The sequence below is a fragment of the Callionymus lyra genome, chromosome 9, assembly GCF_982586985.1.
Source record: "Callionymus lyra chromosome 9, fCalLyr1.hap1.1, whole genome shotgun sequence".
NCBI lineage: Eukaryota > Metazoa > Chordata > Actinopteri > Syngnathiformes > Callionymidae > Callionymus > Callionymus lyra.
Window position 1 is genome coordinate 23,266,477 of NC_141826.1, and position 18,990 is coordinate 23,285,466.

Here is an 18,990-nt window from a genome sequence, read left to right on the forward strand (position 1 = left end):
GCCTCCCCCGGAGGCCCAGTACCAGGCCGGAGACCTGTACCGCTACAAGACCCTCTCCGAAAAAGGCGAGTTGGACTACGAGACCGAAGAGCAAGGATTCCTTCCTCCTCCGCCCGAGGCTCCGGAAGCTCCAAAGGAAGTGATCCAGGCTCCGCCCCCTAAGAAGTCGGACCACGGTGGAGTCTGGGGCCCGTATACTCACTACACCAACATGTTTCTGAGCGGGAAGTTTCCCGTGGGCACGCTCAGTTACTTCAGGGCCTCGCACGAGCAGGGCAGCGACAACTGGCGCGACGATCATTATCTGCGCCGCTTCCCCTCTGAGCCGAGTCCTTCCAAGAAGGTTTGAAGTGATGTTTGGAAATAAAAGTTTTTGAAATCAACTTGTTTGAGAGGTGGTGTCTTCAAACTAATGTCAGCCCAGAACTCTACTTCACTCCAGATCAAATGTACAGTTAAAATGCATTCTTTAAAAGCTCCGGACGACAAACATGGCAGCAACGAAAAAGTTATAACACAAAGATGTCTTAAGTTTCTTGAAGGAGTCAGTAGATCATCAAACACAGAAGTTTCTTGGAGTCAGATCATCAAACACGGATGTTTCTTGAAGGAGTCAGTAGATCATCAAACACAGAAGTTTCTTGAAGGAGTCAGATCATCAAACACAGATGTTTCTTGGAGTCAGATCATCAAACACGGATGTTTCTTGAAGGAGTCAGTAGATCATCAAACATGGATGTTTCTTGAAGGAGTCAGATCATCAAACACAGATGTTTCTTGAAGGAGTCAGTAGATCATCAAACACGGATGTTTCTTGAAGGAGTCAGATCATCAAACACAGATGTTTCTTGAAGGAGTCAGATCATCAAACACAGATGTTTCTTGAAGGAGTCAGATCATCAAACACAGATGTTTCTTGAAGGAGTCAGTAGATCATCAAACACAGATGTTTCTTGAAGGAGTCAGTAGATCATCAAACACAGATGTTTCTTGAAGGAGTCAGTAGATCATCAAACACAGATGTTTCTTGAAGGAGTCAGTAGATCATCAAACACAGATGTTTCTTGAAGGAGTCAGTAGATCATCAAACACAGATGTTTCTTGGAGTCAGTAGATCATAAAACAGATGTTTCTTGAAGGAGTCAGTAGATCATCAAACACAGATGTTTCTTGAAGGAGTCAGTAGATCATCAAACACAGATGTTTCTTGAAGGAGTCAGTAGATCATCAAACACAGATGTTTCTTGAAGGAGTCAGTAGATCATAAAACACAGATGTTTCTTGAAGGAGTCAGTTATAATCATCAAACACAGAGATGTTTCTTGAAGGAGTCAGTAGATCATCAAACACAGATGTTTCTTGAAGGAGTCAGTAGATCATCAAACACAGATGTTTCTTGAAGGAGTCAGTAGATCATCAAACACAGATGTTTCTTGAATGAGTCAGTAGATCATAAAACACAGATGTTTCTTGAAGGAGTCAGATCATCAAACACAGATGTTTCTTGAAGGAGTCAGTAGATCATCAAACACGGATGTTTCTTGAAGGAGTCAGTAGATCATCAAACACAGATGTTTCTTGAAGGAGTCAGTAGATCATCAAACACAGAGATGGTTCCAAATCTTAGGAGCAACAGTCTGGAAGGATTTCTCTCCTCTGGTCCTGAACCGTGTTCAGGAACCATCAGATTCTGATCCACAGACCTCAGAGCCCGAGCTGGGGTGTAAGTCTGGATCACGAATTTTAAAATTGATCCTGAAAGCCAATGCAGAGATTTAAGGATCAGAGAAATGTGAGTTCTACTAGAGTGACTCAGTTTTGTATGAACTGCAGGCAAGACGGATCCTTTAGTCGCCTAAACTATTACAATAGTCTAAATGTGAAGACTCATGGATTACAAGCTCCAGATCATGCTGACACCATTTTCCAACTTGAGATTTTTCTCCGTTGGATCACTAGATACTGAAAATTAACTTTATTCGAAAATGAATCTGTGCTAAAGATTCAGTATAATTCTACACATTTGATATTTTAGTAAAAAAAAAGTCAGTATCTAGTGATCGAATACAAGGCAGAATCTTCCTGGTGAGGCACGGCATAGACGTTACTACACACTACATTTACATTTGTTTACTGTAAATATAGGACACAAGGTGTATATAGTTATAACGATTCTTTGTAGGACCAATGAGTGTTAGTGTCATTGAAAGAGGAATATTACTTTACTTCAGCTGAGAAAAAAAAATGATGTCACAACACAATTTGGATCTTATGAGTGTCTTGTTTAGACTATTGTAACAGTTTGAGTCTAAGGATGTGTCTCGCCTGCAGTTCATACAAAACTCTGCAAGAATTGAGCGGCTCTAATAGAACTCACATTTCCCCGATCCTTAAAACTATTCACTGGCTGCCAGTTTCAACTTTAAAATTCTGGTTCTTTCACATCTATCCATTGTCAGACCTTCCAGTGATCTGATGCAGACTTACACCCCAGCTCGGGCTCTGAGGATCAGAATCTGATGGTTCCTGAACACGCTTCAGGACCAGAGGAGAGAAATCCTTCCAGACTGTTGCTCCTAAGCTTTGGAACGATCTCTGTGTTTGATGATCTACTGACTCCTTCAAGAAACATCTGTGTTTGATGATCTACTGACTCCTTCAAGAAACATCCGTGTTTGATGATCTACTGACTCCTTCAAGAAACATCTGTGTTTGATGATCTACTGACTCCTTCAAGAAACATCTGTGTTTGATGATCTACTGACTCCTTCAAGAAACATCTGTGTTTGATGATCTACTGACTCCTTCAAGAAACATCTGTGTTTGATGATCTACTGACTCCTTCAAGAAACATGTGTTTGATGATCTACTGACTCCTTCAAGAAACATGTGTTTGATGATCTACTGACTCCTTCAAGAAACATCTGTGTTTGATCTACTGACTCCTTCAAGAAACATCTGTGTTTGATGATCTACTGACTCCTTCAAGAAACATCTGTGTTTGATGATCTACTGACTCCTTCAAGAAACATCTGTGTTTGATGATCTACTGACTCCTTCAAGAAACATCTGTGTTTGATGATCTACTGACTCCTTCAAGAAACATCCGTGTTTGATGATCTACTGACTCCTTCAAGAAACATCTGTGTTTGATGATCTGACTCCTTCAAGAAACTTAAGACATCTTTGTGTTATAACTTTTTCGTTGCTGCCGTGTTTGTCTCCATGTCGTCCGGAGCTTTTAAAGAATGCATTTTAACTGTACATTTGATCTGGAGTCAAGTAGAGTTCTGGGCTGACATTAGTTTGAAGACACCACCTCTCAAACAAGTTGATTTCAAAAACTTTTATTTCTAAAAACTTTTATTTCCAAACATCACTTCAAACCTTCTTGGAAGGACTCGGCTCAGAGGGGAAGCGGCGCAGATAATGATCGTCGCGCCAGTTGTCGCTGCCCTGCTCGTGCGAGGCCCTGAAGTAACTGAGCGTGCCCACGGGAAACTTCCCGCCCAGAAACATGTTGGTGTAGTGAGTATACGGGCCCCAGACTCCACCGTGGTCCGACTTCTTAGGGGGCGGAGCCTGGATCACTTCCTTTGGAGCTTCCGGAGCCTCGGGCGGAGGCGGAAGGAATCCTTGCTCTTCGGTCTCATAGTCCAACTCGCCTTTTTCGGAGAGGGTCTTGTAGCGGAAGAGGTCTCCAGCCTGGTACTGGGCCTCCGGGGGAGGCAGGGGTAGACTCGCGGACTGAGGAGCAACAGGTTCTTCAGTCTGGACGTCGAGACCCGCTGGAGCGACAGCCCACTCTGACACTGGAGGAGGAAACACTTGAATCAAGTCCGGACTTTTCAGAAAATGTAATTGATACTTTTAATAGTTTGTTTTAGCACCAAATTATATTTAGAATGTATTATTCAATCATTTCCATACAAAGGTTGAATTTTAATTATCCTTTTAAAAAAAGTGATGCAGATTTTCCTTTTACAGATTTAAGTTTTAGTCCTACAATTCAAAAACGGATTTTCCCATAGCATTTTAAAGTTAATATTTTTAAAAACATGAATTTATAGACAAATCTGAAAAAGAAAAAGCACTTTTTAAAAACAGGTGTACAAGTTTTAAGGACAAAAGAAGATTTCTCCATTAAACTACAGCTCTAAAAATTGTAATTTATGGCATTTTTCCTATTAGATTTGAGCTCCAAGAAAAAACAGAAACGTGGGGCTTCATAGCATGAATGGTGAGGAGAATTCTTGCGTCGATTCAACAGTCATCAGTTCTGGTGAAGCGACGAGATCATTTCCCATCAAGAAACAAGATTTTTTTATGATTAAAAGTCCTCACATTATTGCATTTTAGATTAATATGCAGTGGATTCTTCACGTTTCTTTCTATTGCACAAAAGTTCATTATGGTAACAAACCATTATGGCAATTTTATAGAAAAATAAGTTAAAATATTTATATATATAAAATTCAGTTTTTTTTTTCTAAAACAGTATTCAAAGATTTATAGTTCAACCATTTTTAATTCTGACATCACTAATGTACTTCAATAGTCAAAGAAAACCACAGTATGAATTGTGAATGGACTCCCATAATGCTTTGCACATTTGAAACCAATTTTTCAAACTTTTTGTCCCTCCACTGTACCTGAACACATCCTCACCTTGTTGTCCGGCCTGTGGAGGATTTTTCAAGACGACGCCCTTCGGCCCGGACTGGACCTGCTGACCCGGAGAGGACGCCAAAGGCTTGGCCGCCTGGTCAAAGTAGACTTGTTGGTTGAACTGGTTTCTTTCAGGAGCGGAGTACCTGGAGTAGACATCTGCAGGGAGAAAACATGTCATTCATTTTAATCATTTTTTAATTTATGTAAAACTGACCTTGTTGAAAAGGGAAGCAGAAAACCTCAGCCAGGAGGAAGGCCAAGATGAAGGACCTGAGAGAAGAACACGTTTAAATCACAGAAACACTGGAGAGTCTTCACTACAAACTCACCTCACTAAGACCTGCATGATGAAGATGATTCTGAGGAGAGAAGCTGCAGGATTTTATCAGGTGTTCAATGATGACGTAACGAGACACAGCTGTTTGTTCACCAGTTTTTAAGTAAACTTTGAAATTACAAAATAAGTAGATAAACATTTATTTGATGAAAAATAACATTAAAGTTTCATTTAAAAATACAGAACAGAAATCAGACAAAATATCGTATTTTAATCAAATTAAAGAGTTATTTAATTAAATAAGTTATTTTAAATTAAAACACAAAAGATCGACCGTAACTGATGTGAGGATGAATAAAGCTGTGATCGATTCATAATAAAATCTCGAACTCCGTTCAACTTGGTCTTGAATGAGAAACTTTTTTTAACACTCGACTGTTGATTTTACGACCGATGGTCACGGAAGTGACTTCAAAAAGTTCAATTAATACTTTGAGTTTTCACGGGGATCACACTTTTTTAATAGTACAAAACAGTTTCAGCTTCGTCAATAACTTTATTGACATCTTGGTAACAGTTTAATGATCACAGCAAGGTTGTCGGTTATCCCAGTTTCATTGGGCGAGAGAACACAGGACACACAAAGACACACAAAGACACACAACCATTCACACACCTATACTTATGGACAATTTCCCCAAGTTCTCAATCAACCTCTGTATGTTTTTGGACTGTGGGAGGAAACCGGAGTGCCCAGAGTAAACCCACACAACACAGGGAGAACATACTAACTCCACGCAAAGACCTGGAAGCGAACCGACAACCTTCTTGCTGTGATGAAAACTCAAAGTATTAATTGAACTTTTTGAAGTCACTTCCGTGACCATCGGTCGTAAATTCAACAGTCGAGTGTTAAAAAAAGCTTCTTGTTCAAGACCCAGTTGAACGGAGGAGGTCATTGGTCGGATCCCACTTGGCTTCAAACACAACTTGTGTGTACAGCGTTTCCACAGCACACACAGCTGTCACACACACACACACACACACCCCCTCTCTCTCCCTGGACCTCTATTTTTGGGGTCTTGTGTTCTTCGAAAGGTCAGATAAAGAAGCCCAGGCATCCCCGCTAATGGGAAGGGGTGTCGGGTGAAGGAGGTGAGGGCGGACATCACGACGGCGAGAGAGAGTGAACGTCTCACTCCTGGATGACGGAGGACATGGAAGAAGAAGCTCCAGATAAAGGAACAATGGAAGCTTCAGAGGTCACTCGTGAGTCCGAACCCGACAACAAGGTCAGTCGTTTGTATCCACGCGAGCGGCTACGTTAGCTTTTCACCGTCACTGAAAGAAACAAGTGTGGCATGATGGGAAATGTAAAAGTACTATAGTGTGGAGTATTACAATCTATAGCATAACTACACCATAAACAACGATTAAATCGTTTTTTTCATTGTGTATTATTTGATTTTATACACATTTGTTTAAATGTACTTAAGATAAGAAGTAAATAGTCAAAACCGACCATGACTCAGAAGTTCATAACAAAATAGAAGTCTGAAACTAAATAAAAATATCCAAAAATATTCTATTCCTTCACGATAAGTCATGATTTTTTTTTTTGTATTATTTTCAAGGGTTAGTCAATTATTATCCGGTTGTAAATGTGTATCCAGAGTTTGAAAAATTACTATTAGTTTGTAAATGTGCGTCAAGATTTTAAAAGGTGTTTCAAAAGTTTCTAAATTTGTATCAGTTTGAAAATGTGTATCAAGGGTTTGAAAATGTGTTTCATGAGTTTGAAAATGTGTTTTTAAGAGTTTTAAATGTGTTTCAAGAGTTTCTAAATTAGTATAAGTTTGTAAATGTGTTTTCAAGATTTTGAAAAAGCTGTTTCAAGAGTTTGAAAATGTGTTTCAAGAATTACTAAATAAGTATTAGTTTGTAAATGTGTTTCAAGAGTTTAAAAAATCTGTTTCAAGAATTTGTAAATGTGTTTCAAAATAAGTCTCAGTTGTTGTATTAGTTTCAGGGGGGCCACTAAGGTGCAGTCTAGGGGCCACTTATCTTCCCAAGAATATTCCCAGGACAACAAACAGACGTGTGTGTTTGTGTGTGTGTTGACTGTCGTGAGTCGTCATGACGATACACGTGTGTTTTTACATGAACAAGACAAAACACGTCTTCTTTCATATTTCAAAATGTTTGGTGATTCAAGCAACACTATAGGTTTATAAAGAGAATTTAGGACTAATTTTTAGGCTAAATTTTGACAAAGCAGAAAAAAAAAGATGAATGTGAAACATTTTTTACTTACAATTCACTTACTTCACAATAGGTGGCGCTATTGTTGCCCATTGAAACTGCTGTTTAAATGTAATGTTAGCCTAGATTACAGTTGCAAGTTTAGCTGCTCAGTTAAGTATTTCACAAAAGAATAAAAAAAACACTTAACTGTGGCGTTAAATATTAAATCATTAGATTAACTTAAACCCATGGTTGTATTTAGCGACTAAATCATCTCCAGTAGCTCCAGACATGAGACACATTCTCAACAAATCCTACTGCTGCCGCTTCTTAGTCTCGTTTTACGAGCAGAGTTTAGTTGATCTAAGTTTAGACCTGGATTCAGCGAGTCTTGCGTAATGTGTTCAGTATTTTTTTAATTCACTTCTGTGAAGCATCAGTTTTACACGAGCAGGATTTAACCAGAACCAGCATCAACACGTTAGTTGTAAGAATCTAATGCAGCCGTTTCATTAAAAAAATATTAAACTTTAAAAACAAAGTAAAATATTATTAATTATAAATATACTTTAATTAGATTAATTATTGTTATTATTTTAGATTATATATTTGATGATAATATGTGAGAAATCTGTAATTATAAAATTTGATTTTATACATATAAATAAATACTTCGCAATATTATTCAAAAATATGTATGTACTAGAATATAGTAGTTTTATATTTACTCCAAATACACAACTCTTGAACAAAAGTGTTCTTTTTAAACAAAGTTATTTAGTAAATATAGGTTTCAATTTCACTCTAGATAGGAATGTGCAAGTAGAAAATATATAAATAATAAAACTATACATTTTATATAGTAATTATTCAATTGTAGCAACAAAAAACTTGGAAATAAAAGCCTCATCACGGAAGAAACTCTACATTATAAGCTCTTGTGATTGTGTTTTTCCTCTTGTTTGTCAAAGAAACGAAGGTTAAAAATAGGAGGTTTTTTTAATGCAACAATAACTAAAATGTGTCTTCTCCTTCAGACGTGTGAGACACAAGCGTTGGACGGTGAAGATACAAACGTCAAAGAATCATCCGGCAGTACGGAGGAGGCTCAAGAAGAAGTGAAGGTGGAGGAAGAAAAGATAAAGGAGGAGGAGGAGGTAGAACAAGAAAAGAAAGAAGTCGCTGACTCAGCAGACAAAGTTGATGCTCAGGCGTCTTCGTCAAACGGAAATGATGCTGAAGATCCAAAGAAAACGTCGGACGATTGTCCACCTGAAGAGAAAAGTCAAGGTGAAGAAAAGGTAGAAGAAAAAACGATGGATGAGAAGAAAAACAATGAAACCGGAGAAGCTGAACTGAAGCCCGAAGACCAAAGCGATCAGACCAAAGCAGTCGAAGGTGAGACAGAAGAGAAGGAGTTGAAGAGCTCGAAGGCGGCAGAGAAGAAGAAATCAAAAGCCAAAGTGGAGGAGAAAGAGGCCGAGACCGCGAAGGATCCGGAGAAACAAGGGAAGACCAAGAGAAAACCTCCGTCCTCGTCTCGACCTCGACCCTCGGCTCGAGCCGTCAGAGCGTCGGCCAAGAAGGACATCATCGCCAAGTTCCAACAGGGCGCCCCAGAGTAAGTGGACCTCCCTCTTCATGATCCCCAGATCTTTCTTCTCATCCTCCGTCCTCGCAGGACGCCCGTCGCTCGGAACTTCAAGATCCAGAAGTCGTCGACGGCTCTGGCCACCGGAGCGACCATCAAACAGAAGATGCTTCAGTGGTGTCGCAGCAAGACCCGCAACTATGAGGTGAGACCGGATGGAAGTGTCGCCGATGTCACCGCTGGTGTCGATCTTCTGCGTTATGATCCTCAAGGGCGTCGACATCGAGAACTTCTCCTCGTCCTGGTGCGATGGAATGGCCTTCTGCGCCCTCATCCACCGCTTCTTTCCAGAGGCCTTCGTCTTCAGCGACTTGAATCCCAAAGAGAGAGGAAAGAACTTCAGCTTGGCCTTCAAAACTGCAGAGTAAGTACAGTATTTGTCGTCTATCGTCAGGAGAAAACTACATTAACGAAGTATATCAGTGCCATCAGGTTGACTTTAACATTTAAAATTAGATTTTTAATTTTTATATTCAAATGTTTTTTTAATTATTTTTCATTTTATTCAAACGTTTTTAATTTGATTTTTTTTATATATCATATATATTGTATACAATGTTTTTCAAGGTATTTAATTTATTTTGTATTTTAATTCAATAATTTATAATTGAAAATAATAAAAACAAAAAGTTCTTATTTCAGCTTTTTTTTATTTCGTAGTATTATACATTAAATATATGAATAATGGTATAATAGAGGCAACAATTATTTTTTTTAATATATATATTATTATTCCAATAATTCAAAAATAAATCTTCTAAATTTAATATTTTAAAAGTCAGACTTAAATTCAATATAATAATGTTGAAATAAAAGTAATAACATTTTATCGAGTTCTATTAAATTATTAAACAAAACAAATTTAATATAAAAAAAATATATAATTAAATTATTAAATAAAAAGGAAAGTCAAGAATTTAATATATAAATGATCAAGTTAAATCATTAAATGTCTGATTAATGATTGAAAATAAAACAAAATATATAGTTATATTATATTAGGCTGTGAATGGATTTGGGGTCTTTTTTTATGAAATAAAGAAGTCGAAAAAAAAAAAAGAATTGGTAAAAAAAAAAGGTTTAAACGCTTTTTACCCAATTAGTTTGGACCATATTATAGGTAGGACAGTTTCTTTCTTAATCATGCAATTCAAAAAGTTGCTTCAATACAAAATAATATTTTAAACGTTTCTAAGTCGTTTTCTTTACGTGAAAAATAGTGTTTTTTCTTTTCCTTTTATTTAATTAAAAAAGGTTTGAAGTGTTTTTTTTCTTCTTCTTCTTTTTAAGTGAAAAGGTAGAATCGTTTCTAATGGAATAATATATTTTATTATTATTTTCTTTTTTAAGAAAAATGAAAATGTTTCTCAACAGGACTCTCGCTGACTGCTGCCCCCTGCTGGAAGTGGAGGACATGCTCCTGATGGGGAACCACCCGGACCCCATGTGCGTCTTTACCTACGTCCAGTCTCTCTGCCACAGTCTGTCCAAGATCGAGAAGCAGAGGAAGGACCAGGAGGCGGAGAAGGTCAAGGAGGAGAAGGAACAGACGGAGACGGGGGAGGCTGGAGGGGAGACACAGGGGGAGGCTGAGGGGGAGAAAGAGGGGGAGACAGAGGGGGAGACACATGGGGAGAAAGAGGGGGAGACAGAGGGGGAGACACATGGGGAGAAAGAGGGGGAGACAGAGGGGGAGAAAGAGGGGGAGAGAGAGGGGGAGAAAGAGGGGGAGAAAGAGGGGGAGACACAGGAGGGGTTAGAGGAGGAAGCGGGGGAGGAGAAAAGAGAAGGACAAGAAGAAAAACCAAACATGTGCGAGACAGGTGTGGAAGGAGGTTCGTTGGTCGAAGCAGAATCTTAGGCGATGATGGAGGAAAGAAAAGAGTCTTAGTTTGAATCACTAGAGAAAATAATGGATTTTTACCTGTTTTGTTTTTTTAAATGCACCGATTAAGTTTTGTCTTGTGACATTTGTATTTTCTTTGTGTCTTTGTTATGTTACTTAAATAAATGAAATGCTTGGATTTATGTGTGGAACTTATTTACGACAGAATATATTACTTTGATTTAAAAATAAATACCATTAAACTTAATATATGTCAACAGATATTAAATTTACTCTATATTACTATAATTTATCACATTTTTATTACCTTTTTTATGGCACTTATAGTATTCCACAATCTTTATCTAGCTTTATCTAAATCCATCAAACAAGGGAAAGAAAATAAAAACTAGTTTCACTTTAAATAGTATATGAACACATTTGTTCAGCCTTTAAAGCAGATTAACCAGTGGAAAAGGGTTTATTTAAGTATATAGTTTTCTCTCTCAAACTCAAGGTTTGTGTTTAATGGGAATAAGATACTTTTAAATACAGATTAATAAACAACAATATGTTTTTCTGCTCCTGCCATTTTATTTGTTTAACGCTAGTTTATTCAAATGTTTATTTATAATACAGTCATGCATACATTTGCACATGGAGATAACTTTTTTAAACAAACAAAAAACTCCTGAAATTATATTTAAAACGTCTCTTTTTCCAAATAAAATAAGATTGAGTATTTTTATTTATGGACCCTTTTTAGAATGTCCTGAAAGCCTTTTTATTTAAAAGCTCTTATAATTGTTGATTTTGAAAATGAATTTTAACCTTTTGTCCTTTACCAGTTTTAACTCTGCTGTAGCACTTTCAGGTCATGTATGACAAAAAGTGCAATATACTGTAAATACAATGTATCATTATTACTGTTGTTCAATGAAGTTTGTGCCATTTAATTAAACATGTCTTTCCTCCAAGTTTATGTAATTTTAAGCTATATTTCTCACGTTTTTATTTGAAATTAAGTGCAAAACGAAAATACATGTATAGCTAAAATAGTGCTGATACTGGCTATATAACAACTTTATTATTCGTTCAACTCAAATAAATGGTTAAAGATCTTTGTTTGAGTACTTTTCTTCTCTTTTCTTTGTTTTATTTTTCCTTTTTATAGGCATCAAAAACTTTTTACAGGCATTTCCTTCAAGAAACATCTGTGTTTGATGATCTACTGACTCCTTCAAGAAACATCTGTGTTTGATGATCTACTGACTCCTTCAAGAAACATCTCTGTGTTTGATGATCTACTGACTCCTTCAAGAAACATCTCTGTGTTTGATGATCTACTGACTCCTTCAAGAAACATCTGTGTTTGATGATCTACTGACTCCTTCAAGAAACATCTGTGTTTGATGATCTACTGACTGCTTCAAGAAACATCTGTGTTTGATGATCTACTGACTCCTTCAAGAAACATCTGTGTTTGATGATCTACTGACTCCTTCAAGAAACATCTGTGTTTAATGATCTACTGACTCCTTCAAGAAACATCTCAAGACACTTTTATTTGTTCAGGCTTTTCCTTGATTTTCTGAAACTCCTGTTGTGTTATCAGTTTTATCTTGACCTTTAAAGTATATACTTTATTGAATATTGTTTTGATTGTTTAAGCGCTTTGTGACCCTGGTCTGGAAAAGCGCTATACAAATAAAAGTTACTTACTTACTTACTTTATTATTAATTGTTTTTTTCCAATTAGACACAGCAATACAGCAATTATTCATAAAAACAAAATAATACAAAAAATAAGAACAAGAACAAAGAGAAATAAAGAGAAAGAACAAGATGATACAATCCAAGTCTAAAGAAAAATAAAAAAGACAAAGGATACAAAGATTAACATAGAAACAGAACATTATGATACTTTTACTAAAAGAAATACTTTATTGATCCCTCAAGAGGTCTCCTTTTTTTTAAATTAAATTAAATATATAGCATTTAATGTTAAATACATTAAATGCTATATATTTATTTATTTTATTTTAGTGAAAGTATCATGATGTTCTGTTCGAATGTTAATCTTTGTATCCTTTGTCTTTGCATGCAACGTTAATTCTCTATATAATCTGTAAAAAAAAATATATATATATATATATATACATTAACTTCAAGAATAAATCTTATTTTATACTTTTGAGTTTTTCCATCATATTATAAGTAATTCGTTTTTTTTCCCCCCTGTATCGCATGAACGATTAGCCTGCGCCGTTGTCGGGGGATTACGGTAATGACGTCAGACAACAGGGCAGGCTATTGTGCGCTCCAGCAGCTACAGCTACAGCTAACCCTCACACGAGCTAACCAACCCCGCACTCCTCGCTTCAGCTCCCGCCGAACATGTCCCGCAACATGGCGGGCGAGAGCTCGTCCCTGGAGGCGCAGCTGCTGTCCATCATGGACGTGCTGGTGAAGGCGGCGGTGCTCGAGATCTCGTCGCTCTTCTCAGAGAACTCGTCGTCGCTGCGGCTCCACCTGAGCCAGAGTCTGCGCGAGAACGAGAGCCTGAGGACCAGGATGAAGGGCATGAGGAGCGAACTCTTCACCCTGAGGCTCCAGACCCGCATCAACAGACCGGCGGGTCGCATGACTCCAATCCGGACCAACACGCCCAAGACTCGGATCAGACCGAACGGTATTAACGACTCGCATATGTCGCTGCTGAATGACGTGTACCGCCCCCTACTGGAGGCTGGTGGTAACGACTCGTCAGGGACATGAAATAATACGAATATATTTATGATATTTAACACTTTCTTTGTTCGTACGGAGCGAAAATATGATGTAATATAACATGTTTACCTTTGTATCTTTTGTTATTTTTTCTTTGATCTATTTTATTTAACTTGTCTGTCTGTCTGTCTGTCTGTCTGTCTGTCTGTCTGTCTGTCTGTCTGTCTGTCTGTCTGTCTGTCTGTCTGTCTGTCTGTCTGTCTGTCTGTCTGTCCGTCCGTCCGTCCGTCCGTCCGTCCGTCCGTCCGTCCGTCCGTCCGTCCGTCCGTCCGTCCGTCCGTCCGTCCGTCCGTCCATCTGTCTATCCATCCATCCATCCATCCCTTCATCCATCCCTTCATCCGTCCATCCATCCATCCATCCCTCCGTCCCTTCATCTGTCTATCCATCCCTTCATCCATCCATCCATCCCTTCATCTGTCTATCCATCCATCCATCCCTTCATCTGTCTATCCATCCATCCATCCCTTCATCTGTCTATCCATCCATCCATCCCTTCATCTGTCTATCCATCCATCCATCCCTTCATCTGTCTATCCATCCATCCATCCCTTCATCTGTCTATCCATCCATCCATCCCTTCATCTGTCTATCCATCCATCCATCCCTTCATCTGTCTATCCATCCATCCATCCCTTCATCTGTCTATCCATCCATCCATCCCTTCATCTGTCCATCCATCCATCCATCCCTTCATCTGTCTATCCATCCATCCATCCCTTCATCTGTCTATCCATCCATCCATCCATCCATCCCTTCATCTGTCTATCCATCCATCCCTCCATCCCTTCATCTGTCCATCCATCCATCCCTTCATCTGTCCATCCATCCATCCATCCATCCCTCCTTCCCTTCATCTGTCTATCCATCCATCCATCCATCCCTTCATCTGTCCATCCATCCATCCATCCATCCATCCGTCCATCCGTCCGTCCGTCCGTCCGTCCGTCCGTCCGTCCGTCCGTCCCTTCATCTGTCTATCCATCCATCCATCCCTTCATCTGTCCCACCCTTCACAATTAATATTTACAACATTTTAAATGTTAAATTCAACCATTTAATTTTATTCTTAATCATTGTACATTGTTTATCTTATATGTCTTTATTTTTTTTTTTTAGCTGTACAATTTTTTTCTATTTATAACAATTTGCGGTCCCTGTGTTTGTTGTTTTTATGAATAATGTTGATCAGTATAAATCAGTTAGTATGATCAGTTCTTTAAATTGTACTTTTACAAGTTCAACTTCTGCTCGTTTCTGTCCGTCATCTCGGGTCAATAAAATCTTATTTTGTCATCCCTCAGTTGTCAATAAACCAGCGCCGGTGAAAAAGCCGGCGGCAGATTCCGCTCGAAGCTTCCTTCCGCCTGAAACGAAGACGACCTCGACCTCGCCCGTCAAACAAGAGGTAAATACTCGTTACTTAGAAAAGTACTGTCATGTTTTTAAACATGTGATGTATCCGCAGCCTGCTGACGTCATCCTGATCAACGATGAAGACGACATCGGACGATGTGCTCCGATCGAAGGCGAGTCAAGTGGTTTGAGTCGATGATTGTAGTTTGTATTTGTCAAAGTAATATTTACGAGAAGGTTTAGAATCAAGTTTATGTGTAAAATAACTTAAACATAAACAACGTGAACAGAGAAATCAATAGTTTTGAGGTCACTGTGAACTTCCTGTTTTAATGTCTAAACCATCATTTTAGTTCCTGTTTCCTTCCCAGATATTTCATGTTGCATTTCGTTTGTAAAACTTAAAGTTTAACTTTAAATGATGCTTGAGTTTGAAAATAAGATTCTCTGAGTGAATCAACTAGTTTAGGTTATATTAGAACCAAGCAAGTAACTTCAAATTTGCATTATTTATCACATATTACTATTTTTTCAAAGTATTTATTAACATTACAATATGACTGTCTTTAAATTGTGAGTCTTTAAACTATATTTATATGACCTTTACTTCCCTTTTACAGATTGTGTTAGTGTTTCCTTTCAACAGATATACTGTATATAACTTTATAGATGCCTTAGAATACAGTAACTGCTGCATTCACAGTTTAATCGTAAAATCAATGTTTACTTCTCAGTGTTCGAAGAACAAGTCGAACTACAGACCAAACTAAATAACATACTGTATTTGAATGAGACTAAAATTTTGTTTACAGCTGACCTTTGTGTCCCGGGGCCCCCAAGCGGTCTATATGAGGTGAAATTAGAAGGTAATAATTGTATTTTGTGTTTTTTTTTTGTTATGTATTACAAGTTATATATCTGGAAAGGTTTGTGTCAGATTTGAAAAGAAAATGTATTAAACCGCTGTTATCTCAGGGTCAAAGTAAAGAGGCTCCTAAGAACGACATATGTATTTCTGGAAGCCAAACACATTTATTTTCAGGGGCCTTCGGGTCACCTTGACCCTGAAATAACACAAGGAATAATTTACAATAAAATAATAATATTATCATATTTATCATGATTTATTAGACTATTATTTTCCCTGTTATATTCAGGCTTTTTGCACGTTTCCCTTTGCTTGACGGTCCCTTACAACAGCCACTATGAAAATGTGGCCCCTGAGGACATTTAATTGTCGAACCCTGCTATACAGGCTATACAGGAAGTTGCCGTTATATATAATTATGTTTTATATATATATATATATATATATATATATATATGTGTGTATATACATTTTTCTCTGTGTTATCTTGATCTTTTTAGTATATATTTTTTGAGTATGTTTAAGCGCTTTGTGACCCTGGTATAGAAAAGCGCTTTATAAATATAAATTACTTACTTACTTACTGGTCTGATGAAGCTTCATGAAACAGTGTCATTATCTTCAGAGTCCACTAGATGGCGTCTCTGCACTATTTTCCTTCATTTTGAACAACTGTTCTAATGAAACATCATTTTTAAACTGACGGCGCCACCTACTGACCTCTGAATAACATGACACTGTTTCATGAAGCTTCATCAACACATCACTAATATATAATGTCCTTGTTTTTGTAATAGCACAACAAGTTAATTCTGTATCCATGAATATCAAAAGTTGCATTTGATTTATGATGAAAGTCTTTTTAAAAACTGAGGCGACTGTGATATAAAAAAATGACTCGACTCTCTAAATAAAGGACATTTTCTTGTATGTGTTTTCAGATGAAAACGACTTCCACGCTCACGGCTCTCAGAACGACGACGCCGCCGTCCGCACGAGCTCACACGCCCTCGCCGGCTCCTCGGACCACCTGGCCGACAGCGCCGCGGAGCTGAGGATCGTGAGCGTCTGCGGCGGCGACGGACCCGCGGAGGACGAGGGGAACATGTTCTACACGCCGTCGGACATGCAGGCCCTGGGCTCGCTAGGCTCGCTCGCCGCCGACCACGACCGCTTCCTGAGCTTCGCCGCCGCCGACCAGACCCCGGGGATGCAGGAGATGACGAGGAACAGCCAAAGGAATCTCTCCGATCACATGATGAAGGCGTTCGCCGGGATGGAAGGTCAGGGAGGTCACGCCAGTCACGTGGCTCAGCTGAGCCTCCAGTCGGCCGGCAAATCCCTGAGCCGCGAGGACCTGATGGCGCACCGGTCCAGTCACCCGGGCGAGCAGCCCGTCACCTGCCCCATGTGCGGCAAGGCGTTCGTGAACAAGACCACGCTGACCATCCACATGCGCATCCACACGGGCGAGAAGCCGTACGCCTGCGGCCAGTGCGGGAAGCGCTTCACGCAGAACGGCAGCCTGAAGATCCACCTGAGGACCCACTCGGGCGAGAAGCCGTACTCGTGCATGCAGTGTTCCTCCAGCTTCAACAACCCCAGCAACCTGCGCCGACACATGATCACGCACAGCACCGACGCGCTGCTCGGACCCTGAGGGACTCCGTTTTTTAAACCATGAGTTGAAAAATGTGTCGCGACACAAACAAGCCAAAAACTCGGTATCCATGATAATACGTTCAACCTTGAATGCCTTTATTTTATTCAAAAGTATTCAATCCGATTTTTTAAGATAATATTGAATTGGAGTATGTTTTTTTAAACACCGTCAGTGGAACTTTAATGTCACAATATTGAGTCAATTGATTGAAGGTACATAGATGGATATTTATGGAAGTATATCAGTGATATTAGAATATTGAATGGTTAAATTTTAATGTTTGAAATGGTGAGTTTTTATTGAATTTATGAGCTTTTAAATAACTAAATTAAATAGTTTCTATTTTAAAAGGTTATTTTTTGTTTTTATTGAATTTAATCAATTTAGTTGCGTATAAATTCTCTATATTTCTTATCCGTTTCCTTTTCAATTTGAACATATAATTATTTCACTATTATACAAACAATAATATTAATTGAATTTAAAAAGGCTTCTATTTTTAAACATTTTTAATTATTAAAGTGGAAATTTGTATGTAAAAAATAATATTGTTAATTTAAAAAATTTTGCAAATTACATTATTATTATTATTACTACAAACAAAACCTTTCAATCTACAAATCATTCAAAACAATTATAAAGATCTTAATTGATTAAACAAAAACAACTACAAAAAAGACACTTGAAATGTTAAATTCAACCACTCAAAATACACTGATATACTTTCATAGGTTCTGTTTCTCAACTGGAATGTGTGTGAAAACTATAAGAAAAACTGTTGATACATTAATAAGTGTTTGTTATTCTTGTTAACTAAAACTATCTACCTCTGTATTTTATCCTTATTTTTTATTTTCCTATACTAGAGCAATACTTGTGCGTGGAGTCTTCAGCTTCATTTGTAGTTTGTATATTTATTCTTAAATAAATGCATCTTTTCTGAAGTATGTTTGTGTGCGTCAATGGAAATGTAACCTCTAGAGAGCAGCATTGTTTTTGTCATTTAACAAGTCTTTTCCCTTTTGTGTTTTTCTGCACAGGTATTGCCACAATTTATTTTGAATTCATATAACATTATTTTTAAACAATCAATCAACGTGAAAATAAATGAAACGTAAATAATAATATAATTATTACGTAAATAAATGTTAATAAAATTGATATTTAAAAAAGGGAAACTAGCTAAAACTATTTGTTTTTCAAAAATTTTTGATTACTTTTTCAAAAATTTAAAAACATTTTTGATTACTTTTTCAAGCATTTGATCATTTAAAAAATAATAAGTGAATTGCAATAATTTGAATGTTAAAAGTGTTTAAATAATTTCAGTTTTAAATCGAACATTTTCTCAAGGTGTAATATTCTTATTATAAAAATTAGAAAAATAGATTTTCTGAACTCAATATATTTTTTTATTCGTAGTCTTTCAAAGTGAACCTATAATACATGTTTTTTATAGTGAATTTAAAAGGCTTAAAACAGGTTAGAAAATTCATTTTTGATTTATTGGAATAAGAATATCAAACTATGTGAAATTAAAACATGTTTTCTTTTGGAAAATATTCGAATTAAAATATATATTACAAAAACACAAACAATTCGATATAGAAATGTTTAAGTAATTCACAAAAAGGAACAAATTATT

The 18,990-nt window shown here is 37.5% G+C and overlaps 2 protein-coding genes across 3 annotated transcripts; both read left to right on the top strand.

The window, feature by feature from the left end:
* Nucleotides 1-6,026: 6,026 nt before the first annotated feature.
* Nucleotides 6,027-11,522, top strand: smtnl1 (smoothelin-like 1). Its single transcript, XM_087798661.1, has 6 exons — nucleotides 6,027-6,240; nucleotides 8,230-8,813; nucleotides 8,874-8,988; nucleotides 9,056-9,207; nucleotides 10,218-10,407; nucleotides 11,517-11,522. The coding sequence occupies exons 1-6, from the start codon at nucleotides 6,154-6,156 to the stop codon at nucleotides 11,520-11,522; spliced, it is 1,134 nt and encodes a 377-aa protein (XP_087654787.1). The 5' UTR covers nucleotides 6,027-6,153.
* Nucleotides 11,523-12,983: 1,461 nt separating this feature from the next.
* LOC148072306 (uncharacterized) lies at nucleotides 12,984-18,289 on the top strand. Of its 2 annotated transcripts, XM_087798859.1 has the most exons (5): nucleotides 12,984-13,360; nucleotides 14,763-14,866; nucleotides 14,927-14,987; nucleotides 15,627-15,680; nucleotides 16,624-18,289. In XM_087798859.1, exons 1-5 carry the CDS (start codon nucleotides 13,066-13,068, stop codon nucleotides 17,340-17,342), a joined length of 1,233 nt encoding a protein of 410 aa, XP_087654985.1. In that variant the 5' UTR covers nucleotides 12,984-13,065; the 3' UTR covers nucleotides 17,343-18,289. The 2 variants fall into 2 exon arrangements, with proteins under 2 accessions (XP_087654985.1, XP_087654986.1); XM_087798860.1 differs by lacking the exon at nucleotides 15,627-15,680.
* Nucleotides 18,290-18,990: the final 701 nt, after the last annotated feature.

Excerpts from the sequence above, each read along its gene's own strand:
- smtnl1 (XM_087798661.1), top strand. The coding sequence starts at position 6,154 with ATGACGGAGGACATGGAAGAAGAAGCTCCAGATAAAGGAACAATGGAA. Across the intron at positions 8,814-8,873 it reads TTCCAACAGGGCGCCCCAGA|GACGCCCGTCGCTCGGAACT; the intron begins GTAAGTGGACCT and ends CCGTCCTCGCAG. Across the intron at positions 9,208-10,217 it reads TTGGCCTTCAAAACTGCAGA|GACTCTCGCTGACTGCTGCC; the intron begins GTAAGTACAGTA and ends GTTTCTCAACAG.
- LOC148072306 (XM_087798859.1), top strand. The coding sequence starts at position 13,066 with ATGTCCCGCAACATGGCGGGCGAGAGCTCGTCCCTGGAGGCGCAGCTG. Across the intron at positions 14,867-14,926 it reads CCTCGCCCGTCAAACAAGAG|CCTGCTGACGTCATCCTGAT; the intron begins GTAAATACTCGT and ends ATGTATCCGCAG. Across the intron at positions 14,988-15,626 it reads ACGATGTGCTCCGATCGAAG|CTGACCTTTGTGTCCCGGGG; the intron begins GCGAGTCAAGTG and ends TTTTGTTTACAG.